This window comes from Ovis canadensis, chromosome 1, assembly GCF_042477335.2.
Source record: "Ovis canadensis isolate MfBH-ARS-UI-01 breed Bighorn chromosome 1, ARS-UI_OviCan_v2, whole genome shotgun sequence".
NCBI lineage: Eukaryota > Metazoa > Chordata > Mammalia > Artiodactyla > Bovidae > Ovis > Ovis canadensis.
In genome coordinates, this window is record NC_091245.1 from 61,805,542 (window position 1) to 61,823,202 (window position 17,661).

The window sequence follows — 17,661 nt, forward strand, 5'->3', positions numbered from 1 at the left end:
ACCTAAGGACCTTTGGGTTTACATTCTGTGACACAGAAAAGATTTAGAAAGAAACAACCAACAAAACATCCAGAAAAGGAAGAACTATAATGATGATCATTTTTTTCTCTGATTTTCTCAAGAGAATTGAGTTCAACCAACAGTGAATTTCCATGTCCATTTTCCATGATATCTTTATATAAATATATGTCATTTGTCCCAGAAGGAAAGCAACATCGAGTTGTATAGCCCTCATCACATTAAGTATTTTCAGCAGACATACTCCTTAACTATGAGTATAGCTTTAATATTTCTGTTAAGATTAATAAAAGAGTTTGTTTCATCAAGGTTATCTTCTCATATGTGTCTCCTTCCCTCTCTTAACCATTACCATTTGGAATTGCATCCCCTGCCATGGCTTTAGTTATGAATTTCACCCCATACATATACGGTAACTGCCTGCTTTTCTACCTGAGAAAGAATTTCAAGCTCAACGTATCTAAAGTAAAATCCATCATAGCCTAGTGGACTTTTAAAAACTTGATTCCGGTGTTAATTCCTCCAGGAAGTCCTCTTCCTATCTCCATCTACACTATACTCCATCTATACCCTCTATACTATACAGGCTACTATATGTGATCTTAATCTATATCCCCACAAATCCAATGTATGCCTATATGTTTTGTACTTGATAAACTGCATTTCATTAACAATTTATGTGCAGGTTTTTCCTACCAAACTCTTGAGGCTTGGAGTTGTATCTTGTGTATCTTCAAATTAACAGCCAGAGACAGGCTTATAGTACAGCTTCAGCAAATGTTTACTGAATAAATGAACAAATAAATATATAGAGAGAACTCTTTTCTCTCATCTGCAAAACTAAGCTCTACATCTTCTTCTCAAAATAAATTTCTTTCTATTCTGTTTCAAACAATGCCACACCCATTTGCCTCATAATTATTCTTTAGAACTACAGAGGAATCTGAATACTTTCCCACCTCCCCATTCTGAACACTCAGTTCATCTCTAAGGTCCACTTCACTGTCACCTCTTTCAATTCGGACCATCCTTTTCACTTAAGCTACTCTCAACTGCCCTCCTCTATCTACTCTTGGTCTTCACTCTAACCCATCTAGCACTCTTTCTCAGATTTATCTTTTTAAAGTCATAGCCTTTGGCATTATTACTCTCTTCCCTTAAAAACTGAATGAATCCGTAATGTCTACCAAGTTAAGCCTTGCTTTTCAGACCTAAAACTTAGTCTTCACATATATTATCGTAAGTCCTCATGAATCTCCCACAAATACAATATGTGCCAATCTGGACCTCTTTTAACTATTCTCATACCTCCATGCCTTGACTTATGCTTTGAAAAGTGAAAGTGAAAGCTGCTCAGTCGTGCCAACTCTTTGGGACCCCATGGACTGTAGGTTGCCAGGCTCCTCTGTCCATGGAATTCTCCAGGCCATAATACAGAAGTGGGTAGCCATTCCCTTCTCCAGGACATCATCCCAACCCAGGGATCAAACCCAGGGTCTTCCTCATTGCAGGCGGAATGTTTATCATCTGAGCCATCAGGCAAGACCAAGAATACTGAAGTAGGTAGTTCTCCAGCAGATCTTCCCAACCCAGGAATAAAGACGGGGTTTCCTGCATTGCAGGCAGATTCTTTACCAGCTGAGCTACCAGGGAAGCCCGATTTACGCTTGGGCCTCCACTTGAAATTTCCTTTCCAATTACGAGCAGTAAAAGTACTACTTATCTATTAGTACTACTTATCTACTTGTGACAAACTTCACTTTCTTCATTAAAATACACTCTATCTGCCCAATCTAATGTAATCGGTTCTTTATATTAAATGGTTGTTGATTCTTTCAAGTAATATGAGGAGAGACAATTAAAGTTATGAAATGGTGCAATCTTACTGAAATATCACTCCAAAACTTAGCCACATCATGCTGATTTGCTTGTAGGAATTCTGTAAACCATTTGATGGAACGTTTGCTGCCTTTGTTTTCAGTTTCATCCCTTTCAAAACGTTCATTATGCTTGTTCACAGAGTAGTTTGTCAGATGCATGTATAACTGGGTCTGTAACAAGTAAGAACCAAAGTTGTTATCACCTATGAAACTCAGAACCACGAGGTTTCACAGAAAAGAAAGTATCCAAGGAGAAAAGACAATTTTAAAGTTTCAAATATACAGATTGATAATCTCATGATTATATAATTTTCAAATCAAATTCATGGCACATTTTTCTAAAAAGGATTATGAATATACTCATCTACAAAGTTACTCTGTATGTTATTGAAAATATATCTACCATAGAAGTATGAAAATAATAATAAAATATAGGCTAATTCAATGAAAATGCAACACTATATACTGCTAAGCAAGAAAAGTGTTCTAACTCTGAAGTTTGCTTTTCTTAGCTGGTTTCATTTCATGTTTTTCAAAATTTTCATCCTAATTTGTTTTGGGAAAAGAATTTTCTGAGACAGCATTCTAGGTCTTTTCAAACAAAACTTTTAAAGTTCAAGTAAGTAGCAGAAACTGAGAAGCTGTATACCAACCACAACCTCTGCTCGCCCATCGTGACAGGGAGATCACTGTAACTTGTTAACACGACAGCGTGCACTTAGAGTCGGCAGACAGAAACACCACACAATGCAATAGTGATAGTGAAGTTGCTCAGTTGTGTCCGACTCTTTGCGACCCCATGGACTGTAGCCTACCTGGCTCCTCTGTCCATGGGATTTTCCAGGCAATAGTACTGGAGTAGATTGCCATTTCCTTCTCCAGGGGATCTTCCCGACCCAGGGATCGAACCCAGGTCTCCCGCATTGTAGACAGACGCTTTACCATCTGAGCCACCAGGGAAGTCACACAATGCAATACACATGTCTAAATACTGCAAAGTTGCTTCAGTCGTGTCTGACTCTGGGTGACCCCATAGACGGCAGCCCACCAGGCTCCCTCGTCCCTGGGATTCTCCAGGCAAGAACAGTGGAGTGGGCTACCATTTCCTTCTCCAGCGCATGAAAGAGAAAAGAGAAGGGGAAGTTGCTCAGTTGTGTCCGACTCTTTTGTGACCCCATGGACTGCAGCCTACCAGGCTCCTCTGCCCATGGGATTTCCCAGTCAAGAGTACTGGAGTGGGGTGCCATTGCCTTCTCCAACATGTCTAAATGACTAACAGTAAATTTACAGTGCTCCATATTGGCACTCTTAGGTCTTATTCTCTTTATAGTCTTAAGTTTATTGACACCATTATCCTCAAATAAACTTGAAAAAGAACTCAAAATTTAAAACTTCTCATAATTTAATGGCTCCATGTCAATCTATCATAAACACTCACTCATGATCCTTCTCCCAGAGACCATTTTAGATAACTATGTTGCATTGCAATTAATATATACTTCAAGCATATGATTATTATTTTGATTTGTTAATAACCAATGATATTTAGATCATATTTTATTTTTACTACAGTAACTTAAGTCTATAGTACTGAAATCTTTGAAGCAAATGTATAGAACTGATCATATGATCTACAAGTTATTTACTAATTCATATGCCCACAAGTAATTAAGAATCTTTTTTTCATTCATTGAACAAAATTTTAGGAACATTCACAACTGGGAGGAATGTGTGCTGGGCATGTGGACACAAAGATGAATAAGACAGACACAGTCCTTCCTTTCATTACAATTAGAAAAAGCTTTAAGTGATATTTAAAAGAAAGTGCATAAATCTCAAGCTTGTCTAATTTTAAGTGCATGATTTAAAGAAAAAGGAAATTAATCAAACTGTAACATTTCCTAGTTTCCAAACTAGAAATAATTTTTTGTTTGGAAAATAATTTTTAAGGAGCTCTCCATTTGGCAGAATACTAACAGCAATAATAAAAATTCTAGCTATCCTAGTGAAAGAGAAATGAAACTGCATTTTTCTTAAAACATTATCCTTGTAAGTAGGATTGGAAATTCCACAATTTCACATCTGCTTTGACAAAAAATCTGCAGCTAAAGAGTTAATTGTCAGTTGGACATTTGTCACAAGGAGAAGTGATGGCAGCTATGAATCAATAGCAACCTACATTCTCTGCATTCTCTACCCTATTTTTCAATGTATAGGCTCAAAATAACTAATTGGAATTACAAAGTTTTACAAGGATTGGTGGACTGATACATTGGTAGCAAAAAAAAAATGAATGTTCATTATACTTCAATTTCTGAAATTCTCTTATATGATCTGCTTATATGTAATTTATCAATATTTAATTCTTAAGACAAAAGGCATAAAATACACACTATTTTAAAAATTAGAAATATGAAGAGGGAAAAAAATATGCAGTAGTCTTCTGTCCCAAAACAACCAAATGGGAGCAGTTTGGTTTCCTTTTTCCTCCTTTTTTTCTTAAACTTCTCTTTTACATAAAGTGACCTCATTTTAGATAAAGTTTTGTATTTCACTCTTTAAATTTTTCATACTTTCATGTAGGAATTCAATCATAAAATTTTAGAGATGTATGAGGAACATGGAGGTTTATACAAGAGAATATACTTTTTCATACATATGAGAACCGAAGCCAGGAGACCATGTGACTCAACTGTACTGGCAAAGCAAAACCTAGAGGCCACATCTCCTGACTCTCAATCTTCAATACAACTGCCTAACCCAGCGTACTTAAGCAAATTATATACATACAACTTAAGAAACTGGAATAAATCACTTTGTCATCCAAATGAGCTTCTAAGTCTTACCTTTTCCTATCTGTTCCCTTCCTCTTTCCTCTCAAAACATGACTATCTGCCTTCTATTTATATAATCCAGTCTTATCCACATCAACTATTTTAATTATAATCTATGACCTGACAAGTCCCAAATTATGCCTGTACCTCAGCTCTTTCATGTGAACATCAGACCTAAATTGTATATCCAAATGCCAATAGTATAGATCCATTTTGAAGTTACACGGGCATCTCAAACCAGACGCATCAGCTTTTTGCAAAGCCTTTAAAAGCTGCTGTACCTCCTATCACAGTGAATGTCACCCATCCACCCAACTGTCTGTGCCAAAACTCTTAAGTATCCTTAATTTCTCTCTTCATTCCCTCATTCAACAAATCAACCTATCAGTGCTATCTGTGTTGCCACAGACATATCTGAAACCTATGTTCTTATTCTTTACTTAAGATTACGTCATCTTTCTTCTCACACATGGTTAGACTAGAGTGCAGTTTCTTATCCCCCTTACTCTAGTCTCTCCCGTCCATTCCTAGCACCATCTCACATTCCCCACACTGTAGACCAGGTGACCTTTTTAGGACAAAAATCTCATTCCTTCTTTCCCTGTTTAATATCTTTCAATGCTTCCTTTATTATAATGGTAAATTCTATAATCCTAGCCATGGTCTACCAAGCTCTGGCCTCTAGGACTCTCCATCCTGATATATGAACATCCATTCTTTCTTAGTCTGTGCACGCATGTTAAGCTGCTTCAGTCGTGGCTGACTCCGCGCAACCCTATGAATCATAGCCTACCAGGCTCCTCTGTCCATGGGATTCTTCAGGCAAGAATACTGGCGTGGGTTGCCATGCCCTCCTCCAGGGGATCTTCCTGACTCAGGGATCAAACCCACGTCTCTTAAGTCTTCTCCATTGGCAGCCAGGTTCTTTACCACTAGTACCACCTGGGAAGCCCTTCTTAGTCTGGGCTTCATGCTGAACAAATCTGCTCTCTGCAGACACAACATGCTCCCTTCTCATCTCTGGGCCACTCTTCTGCCTGGAGTTATAACCCATCCCCCTCCATCTCTGGCCTAGCTAGCCCCTCACTATTCAAACTATTCATTGTTTACTTTATGAACTCCCTCTCTAACCTTCATCTCCAATTGAGTTAGATGCCCCTGCTATACACTGCCATAGTACCCTCAGTTTCCTAAACCACTGCACTCATCACTGGGCATTATCATTGCTTATCTTATTTTCTGCCTCCCCACTAGATTGTTGCTTTGTAAGATCAAGTACATGGTCACTGTTTTTCCAAAACCAGCACAATGTCTAGAATGCAGTAGAGTCCAAACGTTACTTGGAGACTGGATATATCTACACCTTATGACCTTTAAAGAGATGATGCTTTCTTTCATCTTCCTTTCCTGTAAAAATTTTGGCAGTTCCCTTATTCTTCCTTGGCCAGATCTAAAACATTTTTAGATAATTGAACATAGTAACCTTTATGATCAGTCATTATTTAATTTTGGAAAATGACCACTCAGTATAGTTAATTGTGTGCATAATATTGGAGAAGAGCAATAACTAGACTTTTGACAAAAATGGGAAACAATCCTTAATTGGGTGTAATTTTTACAATAATTAGTAGATCCAAAAAAAGAGGTGGAGGTTAACTGAACTTTTAAGTGTGGAGAATAAACTACAGTTTATCTCTCATAAACTATAAATTACAGTTATGACTTTCATCATAAATTATGATAATAAATTATAGTTAGAACTTCATAAACTATACAGGCATGACTTTCATCTATATGTTATGGCTGCACAAAGGTAATCTTAATGGAAAAATACAAAAATCTCCACTAAATAGAATTAAAAATGTACCCCAAAACTGCCAATGTATTTTTCTACTTCATAATTAGTTAATGTAAATTTAAAACCCTCTCTTTTCTTCCAATAAACATTAATAACTCTACTTTCTGATAAAATTTTCTTTCTCTGTTTCATGTACTTTCTCCCACATTCTAAAACATACCTTTCATACAAAACCTGCTCAAATACCACCTTTGCTGTGAGAAATTGAACAAAATCTATTTCTACACTCAATTCCATTACACTTTATCTGCACTTCTCAATGGCATATTATTCCATTATTTCCATATCAGTCACTTCTATCCAGGACCACTATATACACCTACATACTTCAAAATCCAGCCTTATGCTCACAGCACCCAGAGTGGGTGCCTTCTTCTAATCAGCCTTCCTGGAACAGCAGATACTTATTTTTTTTTCTAATTTTCACAAAGCTGTCTATAAATTAGAGGCAGTCTTGTTTATATATATAATTCTTCTACACTATAAAATTCTGACAGGAAGGATTTTGTTCATTTAATGTTTATACACAATGGGTATTTTAAAGAGTAGATCCTGAACAAATGGATAAAATCATAGTGTCTAATACCACTTACCAAGTTGGACTCATTAGGTGGAATGTACTTCTCTGTTCCCATTCGCACAAGTCCATCATGGTAGAGAAATATTTTTAGTGGATCACATGATGTTACCAGGATATAAATTCTTAAATCAAACTTGTAACCTTCCATTAGGAAAGGCTTTTCAATATATTCTTGAACAATCAAATGATCCTGAGATGGAAGCTTATCACCATTTCTTATCAAAGAAATCCTAAATTTGAAGAAAAGATTAAAAGAATAATTTTGGAGTCAAAATGTTTACAAAGTTGCAGACAATACTCAAGAGGAAAGTGATTCCATCACATACACACAAAAAAATAGTATAAAGATACTGTCAGAAGCAATTTTTTAGAATCGTGGATACAAACCAAAAGCTTGTAATAACCAAGGAACTTGTAATAAAAAATAAAACAAAAACAAAACAGTTGAATCTCTCTAAAAGAATTTCTTAGCATTTTAATTTACTCTAGTACCACTCCATCTCCCAGCTCAGCAGTGGCCTTGAGCAGCAGCCCCTGTTCCTACTATAGCCACTGGTTCTAGAGGGAGCAGAACAGACCTATTCTTGTGGTTTTGTTTGTCCACGTGTTTAAATCAGTTCGGGGGTTCCCTGGAGGATCGCAAAGGATTTGCTTTATCTTATCTAATTGAGAACTCTCCCAGTGCTGAGGCAGCTATTTGGGGGAGGGGGATGGGAGACAAATGCTGATCAACATTTAGAGACAGATGTATTAGTCCCTGCTGCCTAAGGCAACAAATATTTGGGGAAAATAACAGACTAACTGCAAAGACTGGGATAAAAGACTGGGGAATGAGAGTGTTTGGGGAAGAAGGGCTTTGAAAAGCTCTGAACTATCTCTAAGATTCTAGAAGCCCATATGCATGCCCAGGGTTAAATGCATGCTCAGGAAAAGACTTGAGAAGGCCCTAAGCTCTTACTTCTAGCTAACCATCCAGCTCTGTACAAGCAAGAAGTGAAGGCTAAGGCAGAGTTGCAAATGCCTAGCTAAGCACTGAAGGCATGCTACAACATGCATACACACACACACACACACATACACACACCCTATCTGCAAGGATTGGGGGAATTTTTTTGTTCCAAGTGTTTATAGAAATCTCTGTTCATATACTAACAGATTGGACAATTACAGCTGACCCCTGGCCTAATAGAACAGGAACTTCAGAGGCCACACACAATAAAGAATACAGACTTCACAAAACTGTTCCAGAAAGGTCACTAAACAAATAAACAACGTCTAGAACAAACAGTAACAAAGAACCCTGTAGAGGAGAATCTAGTTATCAAAGTCGCTACATTACAATATTCATAATGTCCAGTTTTCAACAAAATATCATCAGTCGTGCAAAAAAAAACAAAAAGTTATGGCCCATACAAAGAAAAATTCTCAATTAATAGAAACTATACCTGAAGAAATCAAGATATTTTGTTTACTAGACAATAAATTATTTTAAATCAACTATTTTAAACTTGCTCAAAGAGCTAAAGGAAATCATGTACAATGAATGGAAGGAAATCATAGGAATAATATCTAACCAAATGCAGAATATCAGTAGAGATAGAAATTATATTTTAAAGGTGGTGGGAAAGTGGGTGGGAGCCAAATAGAAATTCTGAGGTTGAAAAGTACAGTAACTGAACAAAAATTCATTGGAAGAGTTAAACATAGGATTTGGGAAGGCAGAAAAGAATCAGCAAACTTGAAAATGAATCAATTGAGATCAGTCTGAGAAATAAGAAAGTAAAAATAAAAGAAAAATGAACTGACTTGAGAGTCCTACAAGACAATATCAACATGCTCATAATGGCAGTCTCAAAAGGGGAAAAAATACTCTGAGGAATTAATGGCTGGAAGTCTCCCAATCTGAGGAAAAATATTATCCTACACATCCAAGAGGCGTAATAAGCAACAATTAGGAATCTATTTTATTGTTTTTTTCATATTAGAATTCAACCATGAGCAAATGGTCACATTTATTCTCCCAATTCTTTAAAAATTGTATGTATTCCAGATGAAAAACACCTACCCATGACCCATTGCACCATTAGCTGGCTTTACTATAAAAGTCTTCTGCTTTCTTTTTTTCTTTAATTCTTTCATATAGTTTTGAAATTGTGTATATTCAGCAGGGAAGATCCATGTTCGAGGAACAAAGGCATAATCTAGAGGCCGAGACTTGATCATTCTGTAAATGAGAGATAATATGAAAAGTACTTTCTATTCCACCTTGTCTAAACTTCTTTCTCTGTGCTACTGACATTTACTTCAATGATTTAAATTACCTCCATTTCTTCATTTATTGATCCATTCATTGACTCATTTTTTTAAATGCCTATTAATCACCTACTACTTGTTAAGCACTGTTCTAGATATTAGGGATACAGTAGTGAAAAAAACAGACAAGAATTTCTGCCCTATTAATTTATATATTAATAGATCAAGTGTCTGAGTATATGCTATATATTGGGCACTAAGGATTAACATGTTCTTGGTTCTAAGGTATTTACATACAAGCCATTAATTAAACACAATGTGATCGTTGCAAAAAAGGAATGCAAGGCAAGGTAAATTGCGGAAGGAATCATTACCTCTGGCTCTGGGATGAGGGTGGCCAGTTTGGTTCACAGCCTTGTATGATGAATACTGCCTCTTAAAAGATGATTTGGAGTTCACCGGGTCATACACAGGCAGGAATTTTAAAACTGCCTTTTACCCCAGTACTTTTTGAGTGTTACTACTTCTGTGAGAAAACCAGTGAAACCTCGGAGTCAGCTGAGGTTTTGTTTATATGAACTACTATCTACCTACACATGTGTTTTTATTGCTATAATGTATGTCCTGACATTTTTGTATTTGCTATAAATCAGGCTGCCTATATGATACATAACTTAGGGATATTGATACAATACTAGATATAAAATGTTTGCTTTTGATTAATCCAAATGCTATTTATTTCGTATACACTGATTCTCAATGACAGTTTTTAAATCAGTAGAAATATTTTAAATTATGTCTATTAAATAAAAATGTGATTGTTTCAAAAAGTCTTCTTTATAAATGTATGCAAGTCTCTTATAGATGAGCAAATATTATTCCCAAATGAGATTAGTCAAAATTAAAATGGGATCCTAGTATACAATATGCCCAGAAGTAGGGCCACTTTGTAAGACTAGAGTGTGAAATATATAAGCCACTGGACTCCATGACTAGAAGGTCGTATAGTTATATTTCAAGTGCTTTTTCAAGAGAACCCTGTAAAAAAATCATTTATACTATGAGAAGAAAAATAATCACCAACTCCATCTATCAAATCCAAAATAAACCAACCAGCTAAACAACCTCACTACAAAATAGGCTAACATTGATTGGTCTGAAACACACACACACCCACAAATCTAATGGAAGCACAATAACAGTCCCACTGTACCACTGTTGCTTCCAACACCCTTACATGTGTTCATATTTATATAAATAAATTTGTAACAATAATATAAAATTAGATTAAGTTAAACCTTTAATGGAACAATATATTTAAAACTAACCATGAAATGTTTATGAATGATGCCATTTCTTCATATATACATTTGAAAAAATCCAAGCATACATATATTCAAGAAAAATACTTTATTTAATTTAGGTGATCTAGCACTAATCATTTAATGTAAAAACATGTAGCTTCAAAAGAGACAAGCAGTCTCACTTAGGAATTTGGGATGCTGGAATAATTTCTGCTCAGAGTTCTGTCATAGATTTACTAAATGATATTGAACATATTTTTAATTCTATTTTTAATATTACTTGGTCATCACTTTTTACCTAAGAGATGATCTTTTTTTCCCTCAAGGAGCCTTGCAAGGATTCTACAGAGTGAAAAACTGCCTCTTTGCAACAGCCTACTAATGGGTCTACATTTAACCCTCTTGCCTCTCCTGGGCCATACAGACTTCTGTTGTCTACAAAGCAGCCAGAAGGATCTTGGAAAAATGCAAATTTGGTCATATTATCAACTTCATCTCCTCCTCCTCTTCTGTGGCATTTAGGATAAAGATCATCATCCTGAAAAATCACTCTTGAGCCAATCTCTCCCACTGCTCCCCATCAACCTCTCTGTGCTCCAGCTACATTGGCCTTATTTCGGAATCTTGACTATCCATGTTTTCTCCCAGACCTAGGCCCATACGATTCTTCTTGCCCAGAAGGCTATTATGTACCACCTGCACCAATAAACTCCTACTCATCATTCATATTTCAGCTTCCATATCACTTCCTCAGGGAAACTCTCCAAAGCTTCCCTAAGTTAGCAGTCCTTCACTATGCACTAATTTAGGAGTACATATCTTTACTTCATAGCACTTATCACAACTGCAAGGCAAGGCTGTAAAAGCCATAACTCTGCTTTTGATCACCTCATGCGCTCAGAGCCCAGCGCAATGCCTGGCATTCAATAGACACTTAAGAAATATCTGTTAAATGGAAACAAATGACTTAAAAGAAACACGTGTCCAAATTAGAGGTTAATTCCCATTCCACTAAAGTCCATCCTTCTTGTAATTCCTACATTAACAAATCACACCCTCCACATAACATCCTAATCCAAAAACCTAAGAATCTTAGAGAGTTCTCTCCACTTTTCCTTCTCTTCCCCTTTCTCACATCAGAGCAGTTTTCAAGTCCCAGAAATTCCATGTTCTTCATATCTTTCAGATTTATCTTCTCTCCCCCATTCATCCTCTCTCTCTTTTGGATCAATAGATGTTCATTATTTCTGAACTAGATAATGACAAGCATCTCTGCCAGGGCTTTCACTCTCTGGTCCTACCATCATTGAATCCATTATCCTATGGTGCCACCAAAACTATCTAAAACAGATCATTTCTCTGCTTAGGCCCATTACATACTCCTCATAGGCAGAAATGTTTGTTGAGTAAAGAGGTTAAAGAATCAATGATTAAACAAAATACAATAACACAGTGTACACAGCTTAGTCTTTACAGTTATTTCCAGGATCATCTGAGGTTGAGCCTCCCAATATCCTATTTAACTAGAAAAATTGCTTGAGGTTCTCCCAAATATATCATGTGATGATTTAAATCTCCATATACCTTTTCCCGCTGCTGTCTTTGCCTACAATTTTCTTATCTTCTTCTCAAAGGGTGAACTCCTTTACTCCTTTCAATATCCATCTCATAATTTAATTTCTCCAGAAACCCTTCCCTGCTGTCTCATAAAGAATCTCTCCCACCATCTTCATCACACAGTCTCTACCTCAAATGAGACGGGACCAAACTATTTCTGTATCAGTGCTCCTCTCTTACTAAAATGTGAGTTCTAGGCAGAAACGAGGCTTTAATTAACTTGTTTACTTCAAAGCTAGCAGTCTCAAGGGTATACAACAGACATGCAAAAAATATTGTTGTGTGAATGGATTATAAGCTTTCACATGGATGAATACTAATATTTCTTGAATTATATGCATCTTCCTAACCTTTATCTGTGAAAGAATCCTCTTTTAATATTTTTTCTCAATTTATCAACTTTCTGAAAATAAAAAATCTAACAAACAGAAATATAAACTGCACAAAAATTCTGCAATATATTCATTATAAGACTTTACCTGTTAACAGTTTTTCCCATGAATGCATATTATTACTCTAAATAATGGTCTCCAAAATAAATATCTGTGCATGTAGCCCTGAGTAGGCACATCTACATGTGTTCTATGTGTGTGCACACAGGGACCTACTACAGTGCTTGGCACATATCAGATGCTCAGTAACCAGTATCTGAACACACCCACACGAGGGATAAAATGTGACAAATTAGTTTGTGCAAGGTTTAACTGAAAATAAGTAAGCATATATTGAATCTTAAGTACAGAAAACTTCTTACATTTAAACAAAAAATTTATTTTGCTGGAGAGATAGCAAGTTGTAGTGAAAAGAATCCTGAAATTTTAAGACCAAGATCCTACTCCAGCTCTGCTCTTAACTTTGACTTTACACAAGGTATTCATGTCTCTGATCCTCAATTACCTCCTCTGCAAAGTCAAAGAACAGAACCAGTAAAATTTTAAGACTCTTCCAGCTCTGAAATTCTATCTCTTCCATTGAAATTCCATTTCAAATCAATGTCAATTTGTTAAAGATAGCACTATGTAATTTTTAATAGGTCTTCTCTATTACAAAAAAATGAAGATTACTTGGTCATATTTCTTGCTAGGAAATCCTTCCTACAGATCTCCCCCATTCCTGGAAAATGGTTGATCCTCTGCAAAATAAAAAGGCAAACATTAATATTCTCATTGACCTAATGAATATATTCATTTATACTATGACACAGTTACAGGCATCCTTTGAGTTTAGTGTTTTTTAATAAGATACTAAAGACTAAAAAAAACTGGTGAAAATGAACTTGCTGTCTACAGTCAATTTTGTACAAGTCACTACAAAAACAGGTAAAGAACTATACAAAATCTCAATTGCCTAAAACTCCATGTATTTGGCTTTTATTTTTTACTATACTTGTATTACATTCTAATAATGAAATAATGAAGCCAAACTACACATAGCTGACTTTAAAAGGGGTAGCTGTATTCAGATCCCTTTATGCAATCTATTTCACATTGTTCATCCGTATGTATGATGCAAAGCACAAGCCGAGGAAGAGCTTTCCTCTATCAATTCTTCCTTAAAGACGGAAAGAGGTTAAAGTTAAATCTGAAAGGATGCAGTCTTCAGGCAACAGGCTACTCAGGTAAATCATGTTGTGTGTATAGTTGCTAAGCCGTGTCTGACTCTTTTCCGGACCCCATGGACTGTAGCCCATCAGGCTCTTCTGTCCATGGGATTTCTCAGGCAAGAATACTGGAGTGGGTTGACATTTCCTTCTCTGGAAGATCTTCACAACCCAGGGATCAAACCTGTGTATCTTGCATTGGCAGGAGGATTCTTTACTGCTGAGCCACCGGGGAAGCCCATTCAAGCAAGAATACTGGAGTGGGTTGCAATTTCCTCTTCCAGGGAACCTTGCCAACATAGGGATTCAACGCACATCTCCTATGTCTCCTGCACTGCAGGCAGATTCTTTATCCACTGAGCCATGGGGGCCATCAGGGAGAAATAAATTAATATGTCAACATATTAAGAACCCTACCTAAAGAAAACTATAATGGAATTCATAGAATTTTCCTACTGACCAATAATTGGTCATGATTAATTTCCTACCTGGTAATTTTGCAGCTCTGCAATCTTCTCTTGCTGAACAGCAGAATCACACCATATAAGATTGCTTGTTTCATCCTCATCTGGCGTTTTCATAAATCCCATTTCATCTATTACTAAACGAACTGCAAGTAAACAGTTAAGTTAAACCAAAATTAAAATGCTTCTGAAGCATAGTCATTACGAAAACTTATATATGTATATTATGTATATATATATATATCAATTTTAGCTCACAGTATTTTATCTGTAAAATTTCCTTTAGTTTTAGGATAACCTTAATTTAGGTACAATGAATTATCTAAAGCTGGATTATACTCAACAGCAACAGAGAACTGCTTTTAGTTGGCACCCAAAATCCTTAGTTTCAATTTTCTGAGATATAACAGGTACACAATACTGTTAAAGAGCTTAGTGATTATTCATAGCTCAGTGAAAATACACACAGCCGACACAACACCTCAACTCAGGAAAATGTACTTTTATGGCTTTTTCATGACCCTGGGCTAAGTACAAAAAGAAAGGATAAAAATAGCCCCTGATCATCAGACCCATCCTATACTTTCCACCTCCCTAATTCAAATTATTTTTAGCAGTAAAAACCAAGACAGTTACACTGACACAGGATACAAAATAATAAAGCAGAATTACAGTAGAGATCTAGAAACTCTGGCCTTCCCATCAGCTCCCGACCCTCTAATCCTAAGCACAAAAAATGTTCAGAGAAAATCTTGCTTTATAGATTCCACAATATTGGATATAACAATTAACATATTGATAACTTTCTTCCAATGAATTTCAAGTTTAGAATAAAGATCAGAAAATACTGGCATTCTAACATGTATACTATCATGTAAGAATTGAATCGCCAGTCTATGTCTGACGCAGGATACAGCATGCTTGGGGCTGGTGCATGGGGATGACCCAGAGAGATGTTATGGGGAGGGAGGTGGGAGGGGGGTTCATGTTTGGGAACGCATGTAAGAATTAAAGATTTTAAAATTTAAAAAATAAAAAACTAAAAAAAAAAAAGAAAATACTTAGGATAAATTTTGGGTTCCAATAGAATTGGGAGTCTTAATACAATGGTATAACTAGATAGGAGTGTTTCAATGCCTACTTCCCATAGATAGGAAGATATGGAGAAGGAAATGGCAACCCACTCCAGTGTTCTTGCCTGGAGAATCCCAGGGATGGGGGAGCCTGGTGGGCTGTCATCAATGGGGTCGCACAGAGTCAGACACAACTGAAGTGACTTAGCAGTAGCAACAGCAGGAAGATATAGTAAAAAGGGGTTAATTGTCTAAGTGTACCTGGCTCAAGTATAAAACTAATGACCAGACACCAGTTGGTCTCAAATCCAATGGACTCTTGATTTCTTTTTGATCATGGAGACAGACAGGCTTTTCACTCAATAATGCCTGGAACACAGGCATAATAATAGAAGAGGACAGTGACTAGAGACAAATGAGGTTAGGGAGAGGACTGTTGGGGTGAAGCTATTTTTTTCCATGAGCGCAGCTTGATAAAACCTGGGGTTGCTCTGAAGGCCTAGGTGACAACATACAGTGCAAATTTGGGGAAAGGGCTGTTCCTCTCTCTGCCCCAGACTACCAAGCCGCATTGGCGTCCTGAGGCCCAGGAGCTTGTGTGTCATCTAGAGCTCGTGGGGAGGGGGAGGACTGTAGTGACACAGCCTGGGAGAGTTCTGTTAACTGGCTCACAAGCAGAAAACAATGTCAAGGTCAGAACCATAGCCCAGAAGCAGACATGGTCCCAAGTAGATGCAAGTCATTGTCTTAGTCCTCTCAGAAATCGTAGGAAGACCTTGATGAGAGAAACAACACTGGTGGTAGTTACGGACAGAGCTACTAAAATGTGGATATTAATGTATACATGAGCTCGTGAGGATGGAAACATTCAGGATACATAACAATGATGGAAATAATCCATTCTTTCTCTAAATTCACAAAATCAAATTTGTAAGGTCATCTTATATAAATCTCTCCTACTATGAAATTCAAAGCTTGAAGAGCTAAAACAGTTGAACTTCAAAAAATATATAATGTTGGGCATTAAACTGTCACTTTTTTCCAGCTAAGCTATCTACTCATATTTTTGTCTGAAATGAAATTTTAGAAATCAATTGGCATACTTTTAAGTATACCATCCTCCCTTGCATAGAAAAGAAATTCCTTTAACACGTCAGTTTCAAATACAAGGTTGTTAGCAGCCAAAGTCCAAATGCATGCTTTTAAATGTTGGCCTTTTAGGAAAGTAAAACAAAGTGAAAGTTGCTCAGTTATGTCTCACTCTTTGCAATCCCATCGACTATACAGTCCATGTATACTGGAGTTGGTAGCCTTTCCCTTTCCATGGGATCTTGCCAATCCAGGGATTGGACTCAGATCTCCCACATTGCAGGCGGATTCTTTACCAGCTGAGTCTTTTAGGAGTTCTCTTTAAAAAGGAAGTGAAATAATTGCCTTAACATATAATTTCTACCAAACCAAATTCCCTTATTGGTAAAAGAGAGATAACCACACCAACCATTTTTCTCACATTTCCCTTTGCATAATTAAGTATTCCCTTCTACAATCTGTCTTGTCCCCATTTAATAAAAATTGCCAAATATATGTTCCTCACAATTTTGGCCTACTTATTTTTTTTTTGCCTTGACCCATAGAGCTTTCAGAAGCTGCTCAGGAGTTTTAAAAATAGGAATCCATGTAACAACTCTCTGAATTTTAGATACAGAGGATACTTTAATGTTACTCAATTTAAATTTTGATTCATATTTTATTTAGGCAGTATGATATAGTAAAAAGAACACTAAATTTGGAAGCAAATTAATTAAGGTTCAAGTTCTACCTTTGTAATCTGTACAACCTTGAGGAAGTTGCTCTTATTGAGCTTTCATTTATTTAACTGTGCCTAAGGGGTGTTTTAAAAAGTAATAAAGTTTCATCATATATTAATTACAGGATTGCTGTGACAGTGTACTTCACCATTTCACAATGTGTCTCCATGAGAAATTATGGCAGAAATTTTTCTCAAGACTTAGCAATAGGAAAATTGCATTTCCCTTGAATAACCGGTATGGTTTTATCTTCTGGGCACTGTGTATTCTATAGATGATTATTTGCAATTATTAGCTTTGCTTGCTAGGCAGCTCAGTGTCAAATCCATACACATCTCTAACTATAGAGGATTTCATGGAATGTAGATTACA

At 36.4% G+C, this 17,661-nt stretch overlaps 1 protein-coding gene across 5 annotated transcripts in view; it reads right to left on the reverse strand.

Annotated features, from left to right (window-relative positions):
• TTLL7 (tubulin tyrosine ligase like 7) overlaps positions 1 to 17,661 on the reverse strand; it is a 169,112-nt gene that overhangs the window by 89,429 nt on the left and 62,022 nt on the right. For all 5 annotated transcript variants that reach the window (XM_069596124.1, XM_069596133.1, XM_069596162.1 and 2 more), the window contains exons 4-8: positions 14,433 to 14,554; positions 13,409 to 13,476; positions 9,236 to 9,394; positions 7,184 to 7,400; positions 1,905 to 2,069 (exon numbers count right to left, since the gene is read on the reverse strand). In XM_069596124.1, the coding sequence (XP_069452225.1) occupies positions 1,905 to 2,069; positions 7,184 to 7,400; positions 9,236 to 9,394; positions 13,409 to 13,476; positions 14,433 to 14,554 (731 nt within the window). The remainder of the gene's footprint in view (positions 1 to 1,904; positions 2,070 to 7,183; positions 7,401 to 9,235; positions 9,395 to 13,408; positions 13,477 to 14,432; positions 14,555 to 17,661) is intronic.